This window comes from Archocentrus centrarchus, unplaced genomic scaffold (genome assembly GCF_007364275.1).
Source record: "Archocentrus centrarchus isolate MPI-CPG fArcCen1 unplaced genomic scaffold, fArcCen1 scaffold_55_ctg1, whole genome shotgun sequence".
Classification (NCBI taxonomy): domain Eukaryota; kingdom Metazoa; phylum Chordata; class Actinopteri; order Cichliformes; family Cichlidae; genus Archocentrus; species Archocentrus centrarchus.
This window is the reverse complement of record NW_022060277.1, coordinates 210,257-233,807: the sequence shown is the minus strand read 5'-3', so window position 1 is coordinate 233,807 and position 23,551 is coordinate 210,257. Positions and strand designations below refer to the sequence as shown.

Genomic DNA, 23,551 nt, shown 5'->3' with positions numbered 1-23,551 from the left:
AAATTTATGCCACCATTTATTTTGAGCACACACACATTCCCCTTCATGAGATGATTGTTAGAGACGAGAAGTCCAAGTGACTCTTAACACTTGATTTGTGTCATTTCATTGAACCGTGTTCCTCCCAGATGCCTCATGAATCCACAGTGGAGCATACGCACATCAACATCATCGACATCGAATCACCGCTGGCCACACGGAACCGCCACGATGCTGAATTTAAAGAAATGGAGTGCAAGCGGCACCAGCTCACCCGATCCATCAGCGAGATCCAGCCCCCGCATTTCTTCCCTCAGGCTCCACAGGAGATTACCCACTGCCATGATGAGGATGATGATGAGGAAGAGGAAGAAGAGTAGGAGGATTCTAGTAGATCCTCTCTGAATTTTTAAAGGTTTTTTGATTAATAGCTGCAGTAAGTGAGTTGACTCTCAGCATTTAGTAAAATGGTTACATCTGCACTCTGCTTTTACTTGCTTTTGTACGTGGTACGCTCTACTGAGCGCTTCAGTGATGTTGCTTCAGCAGCTCCCCCGGCTGCCTGATAGATCCAGCCTGTGACATTTTGCTGGCTAGAAGCCTGTCTTCACTCTCATCAAAATACAACAGAAATTAATGGATTTCCTTGAAAATTTGATTCAAGAAACATAAATAACACAGGCTGTGGGCTATAAATTGCTCATACTATCCAGTCATATGTGAAGTGCTAATGTCGGTATGTGACCCACCTGCCACTGGGACACAAACTTCAATACAAGAGCAGTAAATTTAGGTCAGAGTAATGAGCAATATCACAAACTAAACACCTCCTATTACCAGCTTTAATTTACCGTCTATATAAATAAATACGTTTCTATAAATATGTAACTATGCATACAGTTCCAACTGAATTTCTGTTATTACTGCATGACCTGGTGGGCCGCGGCCCACACTTTGGGAACTCCTGGAGTAGATGAACACACTCCCCTAAAACTCCATGAGCCTCATTGGTCTCATACGTCACATTCTGGGGACCGTGCTGCTTTTCTTCCTCCAGACGATCCTGGTCGAGTGTACACGTGTGATGACACGTTTCTCCACATCTTCATTAGAAGAAAAACCTTTTCAGTTCTCCGAAGTAAAACACAGGAAGTGTGAGATGCATGTTACTTGATTTTCAAAAGAGCAGGACGCTGCAGAGACTGAAAAGCCTTTCATCACTTATCTGTTTTTCATTTGTGCTTTAAGAGTTTTTAAAAACTGTAGGAACTGAATAACGTGTTTATATATGTGTTTAAATAAATGTGTTTGGATTTCTGTTTGAAGAAAATTGAACTGCTGTGTCTGACAGTTTTCACTTGTCTCTTAAAATTGTGCGTTTACTGTATTTACCCAGCACGTCTCAGATGACCCCCCCCCTCCCTGAGCCTGGTTCTGCTGGAGGTTTCTTCCTGTTAAAGGGAGTTTTTCCTTCCCACTGTCACCAAGTGCTGCTCATAGGGGGTCGTTTAGACTGCTGGGTTTTCTCTGTATTATTGTAGGGTCTTTACCCACAATACAAAGCACCTTGAGGCGACTTTGTTGTGTTTTGGTGCTCTATAAATAAAATTGAGTTGAATTTCAAACTGGCACTCTGTCCGGATGATCATCATTCATGATGCTGGCTGGGTCTCTGGCTCCAACCCAACGGGGCATTTGTCCCACAGGATCAGTAAAGGTGGAGTTCTGCTATGACATGTAAGGGAGAACATTCAGGAGAAACAGTTTTTACCCCTCAGCCTAAAAAGGGTGATGGGGTATTGTCATCACCCTGCTGCGCGAGAGGCCAACTTTCAACTTTGTGAACACAATAACTGGAGAACCATGTGACCTATGATGTTCAAATTCACACCATAGATTCATCTACTAAAAATCTTGCACAAGTCTGAGTCTCGGCGACCTTGACCTCAAGGTCAGAGGTCTGGTTTTCTGAAAATCTTGTAAATGTGGTAACTAGAGAAACATGCCACCTAGGATTATCAAATTGATGCCACAGTACCAGAAATCTTGGACAACTTAGTTTTTACCAGTCACAGAAAGTTACAGTATTCTCAGTGGTTTATATTGATTATGATTTTAGTATTTCTTATTTCTGGACCTTACTTAGCCATTGGCAAGTGACTAAGGCTCATATGCACCCCATTAAGATCTACTGAGATGTGATAATTGTGTGTTTTAGAAGTTGTACTTCCAGGGGTTTGTGTGTCAGGAAGCTGAGGGCACCGGTGCCTGACACCATCTTTGCTGTTGCAAATACTTTGCATTTTCTTTGGATGTTTATTGGGGCTAGTTTGACAGAGATCAACACTGTCACCAGTTCTGTCTGCTGTTAACAAGTAGCAGACATTCAGTTCACTTTCATTTATATGGCTCTAAATCACAACAGTCACCTCAAGGTGCTTTATACTGTAGGTAAAGACCCTACAAGAATTACAGTCAAAAGGACCCCCTATGAGCAGCACTTGGTGGGAAGGAAAAAGTCCCTTTAACAGGAAGAAAGCTCCAGCAGCACCAGGCTCAGGGGCTGCTCCTTACAGTTTGCAAACATGTTGCAAACCTCCTGTTACTGGATTGGACTGCTGTTGAGTTTGAAAGTGCTCCAATGGGTTCAAATGTTATTAGATATTATCTAGCACAGGCTGAAGTGTTTGTTTTACATGTTTTTATCTTATTCCCCTGATTTTAAAGGACCCGTCTGCAATTTAAGCCTAGAGTGAAGGACGTATTCAGATGAGTCAAAGTCAATCTGATTATAAGTTAGGTAAATCTCTCTATTATTTGTCAGTATGCTGGAGTTTTAAATCAGTTGTCTGGGGCAACATTCCTGCACTGCTGTGTCAGTACAGATGTGTTTTTATGTTTGCCAGAGCTAGAGAGGGGAGCAAACACAGCGTACTGATAAAATGGTAAATGGACTGGTTCTTATACAGTCCCTTTCTACTCGAGCAATCAGAGCGCTTATACAACATGTTTGCATTCATCTGAGTGCTTTCTATCTGACATTCACACACATTTACACTCTGATGCCTATCCTGGGGATCAGTATCTTGCCCAAGGATATTTTTGGCATGCAAACTAGAGCAGCCAGGAATTGAACCGCCAACCTTCCAATAAGTAGATGATGTGCTCTACCTCCTGAGCCACAGCCACAAAAGTAGGTAGGAAGATGGTGGAAAGGGTCAGAGGTTAAAAAAACCTTACAAACCTAGGAAACTTTGGCTCATCGGGCTGGGGCTTGTTTGTGTAATAAATCTCCCTGCCACAAGGGGGAGACAAACATTATAGAGTCCAGGTTTGCTTCAGTTATCGTACAGTTCAGTTGTTAGTACTACCTGTCAGTCACTGGTCGAGTGTGATTGTGATGTTTGTATTACAGTCCGAGACAGTGAGTTACTAATTTAATGACTTGAATGTGTCCCCAGAGTCCTGTTCATTCTCCTTGTTGTGGGTCACAATTTGAGTAAAGGTCCTGTGTCTCTGAGGTAAGATCAGCTTTTTAGTCCTCAGGTCCGGAGGACTTAATATCATCCACTGTGATGTGCAGTCTGGAAATTACACGAAAACTGTCTCAAATGTAGCAGAAACGTTCATCCTGCATCAGAGAAGAAAAGTTAAGCTTGGTGTTCTGATTGAATATCTGGGGGCTCCACAGGGAACATTTTCACATTGATTACTGGTAATAATAATAATACCTTGAATATAAATGTAGTTTGATTCAGCTTGAATCACTCTGAGCTCCAGTGAGCCAGGTTTTCAGTTCTGTTGCAGTTTGGAGTCTTTGTCCTATTATGTGTGTTTAGGAGCAACAGTGGACTCTCTGCAGTGTCAGCATAAAGCTTAAGTTCTCATATTGCAGTCTCATTTCAGAACTGTGCTTATATGCTTTATTCAGAAATACTCAAATGCTTTTTGGTGTTTTATTTTGAATGTTTTTTTAAGAATGTTGAAATGCATTGAGCTGCAGCTGAGATGGTTTGTCATGATTGTAATAAATTATTTATTAAATAAGGGTACCTGTGACTCTCCACCTTTTGGTTTTATAACTGAAGCCTCCTGGAAGGAGGTGAAGCATCTTCAGAAAGATTACCATGGATGGAAACATACAGACTTCTTGCAGTGCTGCTGGGTTTTGATTCTGCAGTTAAATTTACTCTTTACTCAATATTCTAGTAGTTCATGATAAGCATAGGTCTGCTGTCTGTTCACTCACTGCTGTATCCTGTTATCAGACTTACCATCCTGTTCTGCTCAGGTTCAAATAATTCCTCATCAGTGACGTCATCCTCATCTGCAGCGAAGATGACAAATACAAACGTTCATCATTATTCCAGACTTCTGGTGGAACTCGCATGCAGCACACTGGCTTTCCTGTCCTTAAATGAAAGAAGCCATTTTGCCTTAAACCTGTAAAAATGACATTTGAAATTCTCAGCTGAGTAATCCATGTAGTCCTTGTCCAGTTTTAACTTTTACAGTGGAAAATAATGACAAAAAAGTCAAAACCGAATCATTTATTTGATGCTTTCCTAAAACAGCTTCAACATTTGTGAGAAGGTTTTCTTTGCTTCCAGAAAAGCAAATCAAGGCTGTTGAAATCCTCTGAGAAAAATCGTTTTTTCTTCTTTTTATTTTCATTTCTTGTGTGGGAAAAAATGTTTGTAGCTATTTCACATATTTGAAGTTGGAAAGTCAAACATTTGTGCCATCCTGCTGAACCGCTGACCCTGGACACGCATCCTTGCAGATGTTGAGGCACTGATAAGACGACATGCTGTAAACAGAGGAAGACGGTTATTTCAGAAACAGGCTGAAAAGCAGCTGCTAACATGGAAGTCCTTAAAACCTCATATAAGTGGATATAATGCACAGCGCCAACACAAACACCTCAGAGAAGCCCAGAGATGGAGGGCTGATGGTCTGGGCTTGCAGCCACAGGACCTGAGCTCCTTGCAGGCATTGAGCTGACAGTGTAACAGTTCTTGCTCCATTACATGCAGTCGGGTGAAGAATTCTGTTGTGGTTTTGTGGTTTTTCCGTCGTCTTATTGCGTAACCCGTTTTCAGCTAAGCTTTAAACTGTCAGCCGGTGCAGGAACTTTTGTTACAGCAGTGGAAATGATGAGTTATCATCATCTAGCAGTTATTTCTCTATACTGTATATATTGCATCTCTATATTGTGAAAGCATGAGGTACCAAAGGTTTCTGTGTTTTTGTGACAGTGGAGCTGAATCTGCATCACCCAGCACAGAAACACTGCATTCCTTTCCAGAACCAATTAAATTAAACTCTCATTTTATTTTTATACCACCAAATTACCACAGTCACCTCAAGGAACTTAGTTCCCTGTGAGCATCCTCCATCCATCTTCTTCTGCTTATCCAATCCAGGGTCGCGGAGGGCTGGAGCCTATCCCAGCTGCCATAAAGCAATAGGCAGGTTACCTGGACAGGTCGCTGGTCTGTCACAGGGCCCAGATTTCTACAGGAGCTACATTCAGTAGTTTTACAACCATCTCAGGTTCCATTTTTATTTATATAGCACCAAATCCCAACAAAACACATCTATTGTTGACCTTATTGGTGTTGAAGTGTCCACAGTACGTGTCCAGCCTTGGATCCCCCCTCGCAGTCTCGCTGAACACGTGCAGCACGCAGTAACACGACTCGGGAGCGTGGCTATAGGAACACTGTCAGGGTCAAGCAGCTGTTTGGCCTTCAGGCTGCTGATAAGTTTGTCCCTTTGCTCCTTATCATAAGTTAGAGATGATGACAAGCAAGGAAAAGACAAAAACATTCTCTCAGCTCTGAGATTGGTTTTAATAAAGCCTTTCAACACAATTTCATTTTTGCTCACTTGAGGCTGCAGATTGCAGCCTGGCATGTGGATATTTTGAATATATATAAAATGATTAAAATAATTAATTAAAATTGTTAGGGCTCCTGTACATCTCTGGTTCATCATGGGAGCTTTTAAATTTAAGCACACCGAGGCAGCCAGGTCAGCTGAAATCACCAAAGAAGAAGTCAGCAGGTGATCATCAGCATCTTCTCCATCCCTGAACCACATGACCTGTGGACTCTTACGTCCCTGCTAAACCTTTCCATAATCATTAGTCAAACTGAAGCGAGGTGAATTTTTATCTTGTTCCAAATTCCATCTCTCATACTTGAAAAATAACAAGAATGCACTCAGTAAAATCCCAAACCACACTTAGTTTTCAGTGCAATATGAAGGCTTTTAAGGAATTCTAATGAAGCTGGCCTTTGACCTATGACCACCATATTCTAATCACTTCCTTTAGTCCAAGTGAATGTTTCTGCCAGATTTAAAGAAATCAGATTTAAAGTTCACAATAATATGTAAAAACATCCAGAAGCTGCTCCGTTTGGCTTTCTGATGCACAATGGGCCTTCAGATAATAACACGACACATTTCTATGCATTTTCTTGTCATTTCATCATTAAGCCCTAATTAACAGAAGCAGTGATTTTCCTGCTACGGGTAAACGCTCTTTGGAGGGTGTTACAGCTACCAGACTGCAGTGGTGCTGTGTGTGTTTTGTGCTGAAGTGTTTCCTGAGTGGAATTTGCTCTAATGCAGAACAGCTGGCTGTGAGCACAGCTACTTAAACTGTCTGTCCATGAACCTGAGTTATCTCCATGCCGCAAACCTTCCATTATTCAAGATAGGAAAACCTAAAAATGTCCTCTAAGCAGGACAAACTAAAGGAAAACTCTATGGATGGAGACATCCTGGAAGAGAGCACTTCTACCACAAAGCTGATCACTCAGAACAACTTTGACTTCATTTGCAGGGATTTTTCCTTCTAAAGGGACAAGTGGACTTGCTGTGGCCAAAATGCCCCCCAGTGTCAAGCAGGCACAGGCTTCAAGGATTCAGGTTTTCTCTTTAATCAAAAACAATAAACTACAGCAGTTATACTGTATTAAGGTTGATGATTTTATTGTCATACACTTTGCTGGAAGTGTACATACGATCCAATACCACATAACAATTTGTGTGTTGTTCAATTTGATTCACAGCAAGGCATTCTGTGAAGCCAAGGTGGCGTGACAAGATACATCATGCTGCCCAAAGTATCCACTCCTCTGCCTTCACACACACATGAACCTGAGTAACATCCAGAGGCTTTAATATGATGTGGGCCCACTCTTTGCAGCTTAACAGCTTCAGCTCTTCTGGGAAGTCTTTCCACAGGTTTAGGAGTGTTTATGGGAATTTCTGACCATTCTTCCAGAAGCACATCTGTGAGGTCAGACACTGATGTTGGAGAGAAGGCCTGGCTCACAGTCTCCGCTCTAATCCATCCCAAAGGTGTTCTATCAGGCTGAGGTCAGGACTCTGTGCAGGCCAGTCAAGTTCTTCCACACCAAACTGGCTCATCCATGTCTTTATGGAGCTGCTTTGTGCACTGGTGTGCAGTCATGTTGGAACAGGAAGGGGCCATCCCCAAACTGTTCCCACAGAGTTGGAGCATCAAACTGTCCCAATATCTTGGTGTGCTGAAGCATTAAGAGTTCCTTTGACTGGAACTAAGGGGTAGAGCCTGAAAAACACCCCCACACCAGACTGTGTGGGGGTGTTGGATGCAGCTGCCATGGAAACCCATTCCATGAAGCTCTCTCTCACTGTCCTTGAGCTGATCTGAAGGTCACATGAAGGTTGGAGGTCTATAGTGACTGACTCTGCAGGAAGATGGCAATTTCCACGTGCTACACACCTCATTTGAATTCAATGATTTGGATGGCTGAGTGAATACTTTTGGCAATATGGTTTATTTAATAAATTAAAAAACATGTTAGGTTGAGTGTGCCATGTCACTGATGCAGAGATGGACTCCACTAAGTGGTGAAAGAGCAGTCCAGCAGTGCACTGTGATGCTGAGACAGCGTAAACACAGCAGTCTCCAGACGTGTCCTCTTCAGCTCATCACCTCCTGCCTCTCCATCACTTCAACAGGTGTCTCAGCTGGTCCTGCAGGTTTTTAGAGTGCTCCACACTGGAAGATGGAGTAACAGAACACAGCAGTGTTACAGTTTACTACTGAGGAATATCATCAGCTTCCTCGAAAGCATAAAGAGTGTTGTGTTTAGACTTACTTCTTCTGGATGGCCTCCTGCCTTAGTCACAGACAGAGACACAAGGAGACTTGTTCAGAAACCACTTCCACAGTTTGAGCAAAAGTCAATGACTTTCATACATCTACATATTAAACAGATGAGTGCTACTTACTGGTATTGTAAATGTGTGGTAATAATAGACATTTTTCTCAGACTCTGAAAGACAGAAGGTGACAATGAATCCTTTGGATAATAAAAACAGAAGCAGAGAACGTTTCCTCTCATAAAGACCAACAATAAATCAAAAGGGTTTCACACCCCAAACTGTAACTCCTGCTGATCCTACAGTACAAGTTCTGTGATCACATCAAGCACCACTGGCGATGCACACTGGATCTCCTCTACTATGTAAAAACAATGACTGTTCATTCTGATTCTTCTTTTGGGGAAGAGGGTGGTGTCACAGCAAGCCAAATGTGGTGATCAGGATGGGTGGAGGTACGGCTGTGCCGGTTCGACCAAAGGTTTTTAAAAAAATGCAGAGTGGAAACAGGAAGAGGAGTAAGCTCGTCTGACTCGGCTCCTTCCACTGAAAACTGCACTTTGAGCTCTGCGCACAACAGGAAGGGTCTCAAACCTTTGGACTGCACCTCGTGAAGCACTCAGGGACCACTAAACGATCTTTGTGAAATCGTTCTGAGGATTTTCTTTCCCCAGTACTGAAGAAGGTATTTTGTCATCCTACACTCGATATAATCAGAGGGGTATTTGGATGACTTATATCAGTACTTACATCCTCCGAGTGCAGGATGGCATCCTCTTGAATGACCATGTTCCGTGCTGCTTGACCGAGAAGCTGAAAGAGACATTAGCAGCTATTATTTAATCAGTGTACCTAAAATAAATCTTCATCCGCATGGTGACATCTGACAGCTGTTTCTTCTGCCAGAGAACTTTAATACCACATATAACACAGAGACAGCAAACTGAAGCTCATTATAGTTGAAAAGACTCAAAAACATTAATAGTAACTGTAATTTCAGAAAACAAAAAAAAAAACAAACAATTTAAGTACTTATTTAGTCCTGTGACAGATCCAGGGTGTACAGCCTCTCTCCCTATGACAGCAGAGTTATGCTCCAGCCCCCCCGTGACTGTGCATAAGTGGCCTCCCATGTAAAACTATGCCTTCCTTGGGAAAATGTACAGATCAAGATAAACTGATAGACTGTTGCCTAGTGCTTGCCGATGGGGTCATCTGGGTATTATTCTTCTTTACCTTACAATATAAAGCACCTTAAGATAACTGTTGTTGTGATTTGGTGCTATATAAATAAAACTGAACAGTCTTATCCAGTGCAGAGCATTTGTTCTGTCTTTTATCTTAACAATGCTGAGGTTCACTCAGGAGCAGATCCCGGTCCTGCTGATGGGTTAAGGACCTTCTCCTGTCCAGCTCTCCTACAGTAACTGTCTGTCTCCTGGAGTCTCCTCCATGCTCTGAGGCTGTGCTGGGAGACACAGCAAACCTTCTGCCAGTGGCACATATTGATGTGCCATCATGGAGGAGTTGGACTACCTGTGCAGCCTCTGTAGGGTCCAGTTATGGCCTCATGCTACCAGCAGTGACTCTGACCCTAGCCAAATGCAGAACTAGTGAAAACCAGTCAGAAAAGATGAGGAGGGGAAAATGTGAGTGTCCTCCACCTGTGAAACCACTCCTGTTTGGGGGAGTGTCTCATTGTTGCCCCTCTAGTGCACCTGATGGTAATTTGATGAACACCAAAGCAGCTGAAACTTATGAACACACCCCCTCTGATACTTACTGACCCCATCAGTATCCCAGAGGTTTACTGACTGATGCTCCTTTCATTCATTTGAGCAGCATATTTTACCACAGACCTCAGCTGTGCAGACCAAAGATACAATAATAACTTCAGACATTTTAACCCTAAACATTTAAAGCCTGGCTTCCTTATTTTTCAATATTAATTCCATAAATACTTTTTTGATTTTCAAAAAAAATAAAATAAAATAATCTGTTGGGTACCTTTGTAAAAAAATTAAAAGCTGACACATCCATGTGTTAAATCAATCACAGACCTGTCATCAACAACGGTGCATGAGCTGAATAACATTGTTGCTGTAATGGAAAATACCTAGATGACCTTCACCTACTATGCAGAATCAATGTGTACTTGTACTTTGTTCAATAATGTATTCCAAAAATCATCTTAAAGCATAGGTTAGTCAGATATATGTGTGTGTGTGCTGTGTAATCTGTGTGTGTGCCTGAGGTGCCAATTATGCCTGTCAGCTGTCCCTGTTTAGCTAAACACAGTTAACAGTCTGCTTTGACTCAGGACTCCTACTGTAACTTTTGTGTTGATGATTTCTGTATTAAAGCTGTTAAAATCTTTGAATGTTTTATTGTGATATTTTTTATTCAGAAAGGTCAATTCCACCACAGCGAACAGTGTATTGTAGAGTCATGGGAGGCATTACTGAAATAACTACTGTGTGCCAAGACTCGCCACTAGAGTTTGTGTGTTCTCCCTGTGCAGGAACTCCAGCCTCTTTCCTCAGTCCAAAGACCTGCATGTAACATTTACCAGAGTCTACACTGTCTGCAGATGTAAATGCAAGGCAGATAAAGTGATTATGTTCATATAGTGCTTTGACATGAATAAGTCTGGTTTAATTGTATACAGACAAGTTCTTACAAACTGCTTTTCTACTCTCACACATTTATACTCACAGACTCAAACAAGCACATTTTTCTACATCTGAAGGCTTCCTATCAAACATTCACACTCCGATGAACACATCGGGAGCAACTCGGGGTTCAATATCTTGCCCAAGGACACTTTGGCATGCAGAGTGAAGCAGCCAGGAATCGAACTACCAACCTTCCAATAAGTGGATAGGTGACCTGCTCTGCCTCCTGAGCCACAGCCAGCCCAGCTGAAGCTTAAGTTTTCTCCATGTCTAAGAAAAAAATTTTGAACAGCTCACAAAATAATTGTTTCACATCTGTTATGACTCATTTTAATAAGTAAACCTTCCATAGGGTGATCCAATGTGCAGATTAGAAATCCCCCATAACATGTTGTCCAGAGAACAATCAAAGAAATAAATGTAACAATATTCTCTTAAACCACCTTTTTTTTTTTAACATTTGTTACTTACAGCTGACTTTGGAACGAGGGTTATTATGAGGACTGTGACGATCCCCTGACATTTCTTCCTGAGCCTTTTACGGTCATCTTTCAGAGTATGTGCTTCTTGTAGGAATACAACTACCTTTAAGTTTATTCATAACTCGTTTAAGTTTCTACGCGCATCCTGGCTGCTGTCGTTCTAGATTAACTGCTTCTCTTGTCTGGTGCTTTCTGTCAACATTTCAACTCATCATAACAAACTCTGGATGTTTGTAGCAACAGAGCTGTCGCATTTATGAACATTTTAGCAAAAACAGAAATTTTAAAATATATCTGTTTAGTTTACATTAACATTTCATTAAGACAATATGAAGTGTCAGTAAGGAAGTCTCCAAAAACAGAATTCACACTGTTGGCCAAAATAGCCTTCAAACTACCCCACATGGTGAGCCATAAGCACACAGTATAATAAGGTATTCACTGTCATTTTCTACAGATAATCACTGAATAAATTCAGACTGGTTATGGAGTGTTCCTTCAAAGTCTGAGCACATACAGGACAATAAATGTCCTGTAAATTATTTCCATATGGACCACTAAGCTTCCACTAAGCTTTGTTTTAAGACACTGAGTTCAGCACATGAGCCTCATGTGTCTCACATGCTCATATGCTGCCACACGGCTATCAATTTCAAATCAAATATGTTGGATGTGATGCTGAACAAATCCTGCAGCTGGACTGAGATGATGAAAGATTGAGCACATTTTCTTATTTTATACAAACTAATACCACATGTCTGTTGTGACTGTCACCACTGTCATAATACAGGCCTGTTCCTTAAATCATCAAGTTTTATGAGGCTGATATACATATACATATAATACCCACATACAGCCTATAGGAGGGAGAGCAGGATTGGTGGTGTATTAAGGACCTGGGAATTATATTACTCAGGTATGAGTCTGATCAGTAGGCTTTATTAAAAACATTTATTTTTTCAAAAAACATTGTTGCCTGTACACAAATATTACCGGTTAACATGAAAATCAATTAATCTGGAACACCTGCCGCCATAACACGAACTCCAGTCGTCGGAACATTTCGTTTTCTTTCGTCGTTTAAGCTACAATGACATCAGTTACAGCTTTCCATTTCATCAGTGCCTATAAGGCTGCATTATGCCAGCAGGAGCGTTCTGATGTCCTTTAATATACTGTCTTTGTCAAGTATTAAAAGTAAAGGGCTCAATCCTTCTAGCCTACATTACCAGTTATCAGGTTCACGAAAATAACCTGAAGCTTAACTTTCTGCCGATAGTGTCAATGGCCAGTTATACAAAATGTTCCTAAAATACAGTTTTAAAAATGTCCGTTCTGGTAGTGTTTCCGTGTAGATTATTAGCATTAGCTAACAGGGTGCACTGCATTAGCACCGAAAGCAGATGTCAGAACAACTATAATTTGACTTAAAATAACATATGTGGCGTTACCTCCTGACTGCGGGATCCTTTTAGCACCTGGCGGGTCAAAGCGATAACATCCCCGCTACAGGAGCCCACTTTATCGGATAATAAGCCTTTTACAGACTGGCCAAACCGCGGGTGGGAATCTGTTGAAGCCATTTTCTGTTTTGGCTAGCTACGGCGCGCGGGAAAGGGCAAAATACACAGAAACGAGTTCATTAGATTCATAATAGTTTTTCATTATAGACATAGAGTCTGTGGTTCTTTCTCACGTGCATGCAGAGTGTTAAATTCCGTCTATTCATCTATCTATTTTATTGTTTACATTATCTGCTCTGTTGATGAAGGTGTCTGTGTATTATTGTTTTGTTTATAGGACATCATAACATTTACTGTTAAACGTGCCTCTGAAAACTGGAACACTTTATATTAGTGACTTTGGGATTTGTGAAGCAGATTAAACTGGAACAACCACAATAAAAATTTGGGGACTTTTACACCAGTGGTGTATTCAGATCATATACCTCCGACTGCAAGTTAAACTAGAAATGCCACAAAGTAACACTTTCAGCTCTTTATTGATGCTACTGCTTATTAATCTGCTGTGATTTGGTCAGCTGTTCTGGATTGAGCTAACTGGAACTTCTTTGTGAAGTGCTGTGCAGTTGTGCATGTCTGATCCTTTGTAAACTGCTCTCACTTGTGTGTATATTCTCTGTCATTTGAGCAGGAAACTGAATACTCAAGTAAGCTGGTCTTTGACACTAAAATTACCTACGTTTATAGTATCTTGTGAACATTTTCATGTAAATCTGCAAGGATTCAGTATCATCTTATCTTGTCTGAATTGTCACAGTCTGAAATATTCAAGGATTTGGCCTTGAAGTTGTTCTATAAAAGCAGGGCCCTGCAACAGTTGGGAGACCTTGCACAGCTATTTTCTGGCATGCCCGGGCTCTGTTGAACCAAACCCCTCTGTCAGGGATATGGCTTGGTTTTTGTGTCTGTGTGTGTTCATGGCTGTCAGCCTAACTTTGTTAGCACTACAGTTTAAGTTCAGGATGTGTGCACGTGGCCCTGGGGAGCTTCCCTGCCTCCCTGCACTACCATTAATTGGCAGTCTGCTGAGCCTGCAAAGCCCATCCCCTCCTCACGTGCTTTTCAAAGAACTGCAGGTCAAATATGGACATACATACTCACTGATGATGGGCTCCCACAATGTAATTGTCATCAACCAGCACGTGCACGCCAAAGAAGTCTTGCTGAAGAAGGGAAAGACATTTGCAGGAAGACCCAGAACTGTGGGTATAACTCTTGTTAAATGTTTGGTTTTGTTTTTTGTTTGTTTTTCATTCATGTCTTGTGTGTGATGAAGGTAACCACAGATGTTCTGACCAGAGGTGGGAAGGACATTGCATTTGGAGACTACAGTGCTACCTGGAAGTTCCACAGAAAGATAGTCCATGGAGCTCTGTGCATGTTCGGAGAAGGTTCTGCCTCCATTGAGAAAATCAGTGAGTACAGTTCACTCTTTCAGTATGATTTCTCTTATATAACATAGGGGTTATACACACCGTCTCGACTGAGAAGCATCAGTGTTCCAACTTCAGACTGCATGTGATCAGCACAGACAACAAGCAGACACACTCATTTAAAGCGATACACAGGGAGACGTAGCTCAGCTGAAGTTAATGTCAGTGAATAACTATAGGTCATATTCACTTTGTAATTATTGTAGGGTCTTTACCTCACAACATAAAGTGCCCTGAGGCCACTGTTTGTTGTGATTTGGCGTTATATAAATAGAATAGAATTGAATTGCTTCTTGTGTCCAAGTAGAAGTCCTACTTGGACACAAGTAGGACTTAATCTTTTTCATTAAAAAAGATTAAGGAAAGGACATCTGAGAGTGCACAATCATTTCACTGCAGGATAGTTGGCTTTAACAGAAATATGAGGATGACATATTGATTCAAGATATTTTGCTGGATTATAGAAAGACTTTTCTTATGTCCTTTTATATATATATATATATATATATATATATATATATATATATATATATATATATATATATATATATATTAGGGGTGGGACTCGATTAAAAAAATTAATCGAATTAATTACAAGCTTTGTAATTAATTAATCAAAATTAATCGCATTTTAATCGCATTTCAATATTTGACATGAGAAATATTAATTTAAGTTTAGTTGATGAATGAATCAATATACATAAGCTTAAACTTCAAAATCTTGTTTATTTTCCCACCAGTCTACTACACAGACCAATGAAGGGTGGAAGTGCTCCTGTGATAAACTCCTGAAATTAAAGTTAAGCATCATAACTGGATAGTTTTATTCAACATTAATGTCTCACTTAATATAGTTGGAAATTAATCATTCTCTCAGCTGTATTCCTTGATGTTGAAATGCGTTATGCTTGTTTTAACAGCTTATTTTGAATAAAATAATTAAAATTAAACCACAAAAAGGAGAAAAAGTTCGTTCTCTGTTTAACCAGCTGCGTTTACACAGCTGTGCTTCACACTCACGGTTGCTAGGCGACATGAGCTACAGGTGAGGACAGGTGACGCTGATATGAAGGCTAGCCGCTCACGTGCTCCCTTTGCGGTCTTCGTGGGCTCTGAAGTACGTGGGCCGGGTCCTTCGCAGGATGCGGCCCCTGAATTTGGACATTGTGCGTCGATATAATCTGTATGCCGGGAACGAGTGCACTGAGAAATGTTCCACGGTGCAAAGTGCGTTAAAATTTTTAATTCGTTAATTTCCCCGTAATCGAAATTAACGCGTTAAAGTCCCAGCCCTAATATATATATATATATATATATATATATATATATATATATATATATATATATATATATATATATATATATTAGGGGTGGGACTCGATTAAAAAAATTAATCGAATTAATTACAAGCTTTGTAATTAATTAATCGAAATTAATCGCATTTTAATCGCATTTCAATATTTAACATGATAAATATTAATTTAAGTTTGGTTGATGAATAAATCAATATACATAAGCTTAAACTTCAAAATGTTGTTTATTTTCCCACCAGTCTGCTACACAGACCAATGAAGGGTGGAAGTGCTCCTGTGATAAGCAAACTCCTGAAATTAAAGTTAAGCATCATAACTGGATAGTTTTATTCAACATTAATGTCTCACTTGTTATAGTTGGAAATTAATCATTCGCTCAGCTGTATTCCTTGATGTTGTTATGCTTGTTTTAACAGCTTATTTTGAATTAAAGACTTAAAATTAAACCACAAAAAGGAGAAAAAGTTCTTTCTCCGTTTAAACAGCTGTTTTTACACAGCTGTGCTTCGCACTCACGTTGCTAGGCGACATGAGCTACGCAGAGGTGACGCTGATATGAAGGCTAGCCGCTCACTTCCGGCCTTTGTGGTGTTCGTGGGCTGCGAAAGACGTGGGCCGGGTCCTTCGCAGGATTCGGCCCCTAATTTGGACATTGTGCGTCGATATAATCTGTATGCCGGGAACTCGCGCACTGAGAAACGTTCCACGGTGCAAAGTGCCATTAAAATGCGTTAAAATTTTTAACGCGTTAATTTCCCCGTAATTAATTAATCGAAATTAACGCGTTAAAGTCCCACCCCTAATATATATATATATATATATATATATATATATATATATATATATATATATATATATATACTCCCTGAGCCTGGTTCTGCTGGAGGTTTCTTCCTGTTAAAGGGAGTTTTTCCTTTCCACTGTCACCAAGTGCTGCTCATAGGGGGTCGTTCTGACTGTTGGGTTTTCTCTGTATTATTGTAGGGTCTTTACTTTACAATACAAAGCGCCTTGAGGCGACTGTTTGTTGTGATTTGGTGCTATATAAATAAAATTGAATTGAATTGAATTGAATATATATATATATATATATATATATATATTTAAGTGTACACAAAACATTGTCATTGCTATGCTTGCATAGGGTGAGTGCTGATGCAATTATGAAAACTGATTTTCAGATTTGTAACTGCAAAGAACATTTTGAAGAGTCTCATAAGACCCATGAAAATCACTGCTTCTTCTCAGTTTAACTAGTAGAAAGTACCTGTTTTTACATAATTATTCATCATTCTACTCTATGACAATAATAATAATATTAATAATAATAATAATAAAGGTTTTAATCCACCCATCCATTTTCTCCCACTTATCCAATTAAGGGGTGGGGGGGTGGAGTCTATCCCAGCTGCCATGGGGTGAGAGGCGGGGTACACCCTGTACAGGTTGCCAGCCTGTCATAGGACCAGAGAGACAATCATTCACACTCATATTCGCACCCATGACCAATTTAGAATCACCAGTTAACCTAACCCCACTGACTGCATATCTTTGGACTGTGGGAGGAAGCTGGAGAACCCACACAGACACGGGGAGAACATGCAAACTCCACACAGAGAGACCAGATGATGGATTCAAACACAGGACCTTCCTGCTGTGGGGCAGCAGTGCTAACAACCACACTGGTTTTAATTCAATTCAGTTTTATTCATATAGCACAAATTCACAACAACAGCTGCCTCAAGGCTCTTGCTATTGTAAAGTAAAGACCCGACAATAACAGAAAGAAACCCCAACAACCTGATCCAGCCCCAGCTATAAGAAAAGTTAAAGCCTAATCTTAAAAATAGAGAGGGTGTCTGTCTCCTGAATCCAAACTGGGAGCTGGTTCCACAGAAGAGGGGCCTGAAAGCTGAAGGCTCTGCCATGGGAAAAGTATTTGCATTATTGTGAATACTTTATTTCTATCACAGTACGGTGTTACAGCTCAAAATAAATGCTGGTAATATTCTATATTTTTCATACATTTTGAGCCGGGGTGTCTGGCTCACTGAGCTAAGAAATAAGTATGAGACTTAATAGTTATTTCTATTAAGTCTCATATTTATTTCTTAGCTCAGTGACTAAGTAAAGACTTAAATTTTATAGAGTGAGTATGATAAACATGTAAGGTAATATTGCCTTTGTCTTGCTCAGTCTGTGCACAGGCCCAGTCTCTGTGCTCCACGATGTCTGAGGCAGCAGCGTTCGGACTGGCCCTGGATCTGGCTCCTGAACTGACTCGGGCTGTGACCAACGTTATCTGTTCTCTCTGCTTCAACTCCTCTTACTGCCGAGGGGACCCAGAGTTTGAGGCCATGTTGCGCTACAGCCAGGGCATCGTGGACACTGTAGCTAAAGACAGCCTGGTGGACATCTTCCCCTGGCTGCAGGTAAGCAACACGAACACTCTGAGCAGAATAAACAGAAAGACAAAAATATTGTTTTGTTTTGTGATTATGACCAGTAGCCACTCGCTTTACCAATTTAAAAATTACTCATCCACACTAATTTGCAGCATATGTTTATAATGTTTATAACATGATCCAACTCAACTCTAGATCCATATTTAACAGATGAGAAATGATGTTCATAAAGATTGTGTTGTGCTTGTCATACTGTGTAGGTTTGGTTATGTGTGTAACAAGTCAGTGCTGTCTCTTTATCACAGATCTTTCCTAATGCAGACCTCAGTCTCCTAAAGCAGTGTGTTTCAATCCGAGACAAACTTCTACTTAGGAAATACGATGAACACAAGGTAATCCTCTAATAACCCACATAACTGTGCTATCTTTATCTAAAATAGACATAGGCAACAATGCTAAAATGATCATCTGTAATGTATTTTGAGTTTCTGCTTATTATTTAAGATATTGCTCTACTGAGCAATATTTATGCTGAGTTTACCTGAGAAGCCAATATTATAACACAGGGACACACTTTACTACAGTCACATTAAGTTGTTCTACTTACTAAATGCAAAGCTCTGAAATGGAGGACAGTGTGTGTCCTGTACACTGACATGTTGGCCCATCCCAGGCAGATTACAACGATCATGTGCAGAGAGACCTGATAGATGCCCTGCTGAGAGCCAAACGCAGCACAGAGAACAACAACACAGCAGAGATCAGTGTAGAGTCTGTGGGCCTGAGTGATGACCACCTTCTTATGACAGTGGGAGACATCTTTGGTGCTGGTGTGGAAACCACTACCACTGTGCTCAAATGGGCCATCACGTACCTCATCCATCACCCAGAGGTAAGGCCTGACCAGCAGCAGTGTTCCCAACAGGTGGGTGGGATAGGTGTAAAAGATTTCTGATATGGCCAATGAAAAGAGACTCTCTCCTGTCTGATTGGCAGATGGAAAGTAACTGTAACATGTTTAACACTCTGAATGTAGGTAGCACCTGTCTTTCCTTTGAAAGCACGTACCATCTGATTTATTCAGCCTGAGGTTCCTCATGTAGTCCACTAAATGGATCATTTCTCACAGAGAAAATTATTTTACTGATTTATTTTATGTCCATAGTTTAGGCCTTACAGATTACATCGCCTTCTCTTTTTTGATGAGGTTTTAACATGTCAGCATGGTTGCTGCATGAGTGCCTTCATTTATAGACTGTTTTGATTTCCATGAAAATAATGATGCTCAGTAACACAGAAACATTTGGGTTACATGTGCAACATCATCAACACACACAGTCATTAATAATCTCACTGGTAAAATCTGATGACACAAAAGCTGTATGAAACTGTCTTAAACTATGCAGTTTATAAGCACAGCTGAAATTAATAAGGCACATACCACATAACCACAGTGTCATGATGTCTTTATTTACATGTCATACTGCTTTTTCCTTCAAAAGTGCTCACTCCCCAGTAGAGGTTGGAAATAATATTTTATATTTACATATTATTGTATAGTCTTTACTTACAGTATAAAGCACCTTGAGGCGACTGTTGTTGTGATTTGGTGCTAAATAAATAAAATAAACGTTTTTTAAATCCTGATGCATAAGAGAAAGATATGTATTTCTGACTGGACTGTATCTGTGCATGATCAGGTGCAGAGCCGTATCCAGCATGAACTGGACAGGAAGGTAGGTGACAGCCGGACCCCCCAACTCACTGACAGAGGCAATCTGCCCTACCTGGAGGCCACCATTAGGGAGGTGTTGCGGATCCGCCCTGTGGCACCCCTGCTCATCCCCCATGTGGCGCTCTGTGATACCAGGTACAGTGAAGAAATGTTGATGCTCACTGAGTTCAGCTGCCATTCACCCTTGATAAACAATACAGATGCGTAATAAAACCAGACCAGAAACAGGATACATCACATTGCTGGCTTCATCAGGCTCTTAAGATGACATATTTAACTTTTTTACATTCATCACAGCTTCACTCAAACATAAATTATATCTCCCACAATACATAAGAGCATCCTACGAGAACATGGAATAATCTTGTAGGTGTCAGTTGTTTACTGGGACTCCTTTGCAGCTTTAATGGAAAAGTGACCAGGATCCTCATTAGGACAGGAAGCTCTCTGCTCTGTAAATGGTGAATGGACTGGTTCTTATAGAGCGCTTTATACAACATGCCTCATTCACACAAGCACTTCTTTCTATGGCTAAGTGCTTTCTACCTAACATTCACACACATCCAGCAACTTGGGCTTCAGTATCTTGCCCAAGGATACTTTGACATGCAGACTGGAGCAGCCAGGAATTGAACCACCAACCTTCCGATTAGTAGATGACCTGCTCTACCTGAGCTAAAGCCAGCCCACTGTCCTGATAAACAGGACTGATTCTGGAATACTTTGCTTCTGAATTAATATTTAAAAAGATATTGATCAAATGCACAAGTAAGCTTTTCAAACCAACAACAAACCTCTCCGTGTTCTCTGCAGCATCGGAGATTTCACAGTGAGAAAAGGAGCCCGAGTCATTATCAACTTGTGGTCTCTGCACCATGATGATAAGGAGTGGAAGAACCCAGAGCTCTTTGACCCTGGTAAGAGGAAACATCTGTCCAGAGTTTCATGTTCAATTATGGAAAATTATACACTGACAAATAGAGGCCTCGTCTGGTGTTTCCTGGTCTACTTTTTACTGAACTGGTTGTCTCTGGCGGCTTTCATTGTCTGAGCCATTTAGATTATACTGGGATGAATGCTCTAACGCAATTTGGAATCCCAGCATGTTTTAAATTTGGATGAAAACTTCCTCCGATTGATAGTCCAAAGCAGCAACACTGATGCGTCTCACCAGGAAAAGAAAAAAAAATGTTCTAGATGAGGGGTGCCCAAACTCGGCCCATGGGCCGCTTCTGGCCCCGCCCCTAATTCCGGTCCGCGAATTGATGTAAAAAATAACATACAATTTGGCCCTTAAACTGTTTTGACATTTCACCTTCCCTTCCAATTAAGAGGGTTAAGCGAAATGTCAAAAAAGTAACTTAAAGGGCCAAATTATATGTTATTTTTGACATCAATTCACGGACCAGAAGGGGGTGGGGCCGTATGTGGCCCACGGGCCACAAGTTTGGTCACACTTTATGAGGATATTGATTCTGGAAATGAATATTGTTCCAGTTTTATTCACCTCCATTGTTGTAGGGTCAGGGAAATTCTGGACAAATAAAAACTAATCTCATGAATACTAGATACTACTATGCAGAAAATATCTGTAAAGGATGGATCTGAGAGTTCTTCTAGTTTCTGTGATCATCACAGCTGGTCAGATGAAACCTGCTGTTGCTGCTCTGCAGGCCGATTCTTGAACAGTGAAGGGACGGGACTGACAATCCCATCATCCAGCTACCTGCCCTTTGGAGCCGGGCTTAGAGTATGTCTAGGTGAGGCCTTGGCCAAGATGGAGCTCTTTCTCTTCCTGTCCTGGATCCTACAGCGCTTCACCCTCTCTGTCCCACCGGGCCACAGTCTGCCCAGTCTGGAGGGAAAGTATGGAGTGGTCCTCCAGCCAGCCAAGTACAAGGTGAACGCCACACTCAGATCAGGCTGGGAGAGACACAAGTGCCAGGCAGAATAGTCCTGTGGCTTTAACCATGTAGACACCACCAGGAAGGAAGTCAAACATGCAGCAGTGCACTGGACATTTTTTTGGTTATATGACATGAATTATTATTTTTCAGAAGTGTAACACAATGTCCTGTAACTGTTCAAAGTATTATTTATGACATCAAATTTGAAGTCTGATAAGCAGTTTACTACTTTGATGAACAGTTTGTATACTAACAGATGTCACTGTGCCATGAAAACCACAACATACTGATGACAAAAATCTATATAAGAAAGCAGGCTGTTTTCTAACTTTGACATGTAATTCTAAGCTTGGTTGTTCACCACATACTCAGAGATTCATATTTTTCTACTTGTTTTTTTGGTCTAATATTAGATTATATGAATAATTTAATAACAACATCAAAGATTTACTGCTAAAATCTAAAACACAACGCTATAAACAGGAAATGTCTCATATAATGATTACATCCCAAAAAACTGTAACCTGCTGTATTTTGATCCTTAGAAGACAAACATTTGAAAATCTTATAAACTTTTCAAATGTTTGTCATGTAAAAGTATCTACATGACAGCTATGACAAAAATGTACTGCAGTGAAAGGAAAGATATTTTCTCCAGCAAATGTAAATAATATTTCAATTCAGTTTTATTCATATAGCGCCAAATCACAACAAACAGTCGTCTCAAGGGGCTTTGTATTGCAAAGTAAAGATCCTACAATAATACAGAGAAAACCCAACAGTCAAACGACCCCCTATGAGCAGCACTTGGTGACAGTGGGAAGGAAAAACTCCCTTTTAACAGGACGAAACCTCCATCAGAACCAGGCTCAGGGAGGGGGGGTCATCTGCTGAGGGGGGGCTGAGGGGAGAGAAAAAAGACATGCTGTGGAAGAGAGCCAGAGATTAAAAATAATTTATGATTAAATGCAGAGTGGAGTATAAACAAAGTAAATAAGGTGAATGAGAAGAAACAGTGCATTATGGGAACCCCCCAGCAGCCTAGGCCTATAGCAGCATAACTAAGGGAGGGTTCAGGGTCACCTGATCCAGCCCTAACTATAAGCTTTATCATAAAGGAAAGTTTTAAGCCTAATCTTAAAAATAGAGAGGGTGTCTGTCTCCTGAATCCAAGCTGGAAGCTGGTTCCACAGAAGAGGGGCCTGAAAGCTGAAGGCTCTGCCTCCCATTCTACTCTTAAGTATCCTAGGAACCACAAGTAAGCCAGCAGTCTGAGAGTGAAGTGCTCTGTTGGGGTGATATGGGACTATGAGGTCTTTGAGATAAGATGGGGCCTGATTATTCAGTCTTTGTCCTCCAAGCTCGGGTCCTCTACTAGAGAGGTCTGGGAGCTTGAGGGTCCTGTACAGTATCTTAGCTGTTCCCAGGACTGCGCTCTTCTGGACAGAGATGTTGTTCCTGGAATCTTCTGGAGCCACTCTACCAGTTTGGGGGTCACTTCCCCGAGTGTTACCACGAGGACCACTGTTACCTTCACCTTCCACATCCTTTCTAGCTCTTCTCTGAGCATTTGTCTGCTCTGAGTGTTTATTGAGCTTCTTGATGTTGCCATCACTCGTCTATCACTGCGGCTTTCTTTCTCTGTTTGTCCACCACTACTAAGTTTGTCCCACAGGATCTTTGCTCTGTCATTCTCAACCACCCTTGGGGACGTATCCCATTTTGACCTTGGTACTTCCAGGTCATACTTGACACAGATGTGCCTGTATACTATGCCAACCACTAGTTATTATCCCAGAAGGGTATCTGACAACTGGCAGGGCGTAGGTGTTGATTGCCCGGATCTTGTTCTTCCCATTCAGCTGACTCTTCAGGACTTGCCTTACTCTCTGCAGGTACTTGGAGGTTACAGCTTTCCTAGCGGTCTCTTCATGGT

General features: G+C 41.0%; 3 protein-coding genes across 4 annotated transcripts in view; 2 read left to right on the top strand and 1 right to left on the bottom strand.

The window, feature by feature from the left end:
- The window catches only part of nt5c2a (5'-nucleotidase, cytosolic IIa), a 32,289-nt gene extending 30,975 nt beyond the window's left edge, over window positions 1–1,314 (top strand). For both annotated transcript variants that reach the window (XM_030725463.1, XM_030725462.1), the window contains exon 18: window positions 129–1,314. In XM_030725463.1, coding sequence (XP_030581323.1) covers window positions 129–359 — 231 coding nt within the window. In that variant the 3' untranslated portion in view covers window positions 360–1,314. The remainder of the gene's footprint in view (window positions 1–128) is intronic.
- Window positions 1,315–7,795: 6,481 nt separating this feature from the next.
- borcs7 (BLOC-1 related complex subunit 7) lies at window positions 7,796–12,897 on the bottom strand. Its single transcript, XM_030725461.1, has 5 exons — window positions 12,751–12,897; window positions 8,893–8,955; window positions 8,272–8,315; window positions 8,139–8,159; window positions 7,796–8,038 (listed from the first exon to the last, which is right to left on the bottom strand). The coding sequence occupies exons 1-5, from the start codon at window positions 12,880–12,882 to the stop codon at window positions 7,987–7,989; spliced, it is 312 nt and encodes a 103-aa protein (XP_030581321.1). The 5' UTR covers window positions 12,883–12,897; the 3' UTR covers window positions 7,796–7,986.
- Window positions 12,898–13,658: 761 nt separating this feature from the next.
- Window positions 13,659–22,400, top strand: cyp17a1 (cytochrome P450, family 17, subfamily A, polypeptide 1). Its single transcript, XM_030725479.1, has 8 exons — window positions 13,659–14,024; window positions 14,099–14,237; window positions 17,765–18,000; window positions 18,279–18,365; window positions 18,647–18,865; window positions 19,674–19,843; window positions 20,522–20,625; window positions 21,382–22,400. Exons 1-8 carry the CDS (start codon window positions 13,710–13,712, stop codon window positions 21,660–21,662), a joined length of 1,551 nt encoding a protein of 516 aa, XP_030581339.1. The 5' UTR covers window positions 13,659–13,709; the 3' UTR covers window positions 21,663–22,400.
- Window positions 22,401–23,551: the final 1,151 nt, after the last annotated feature.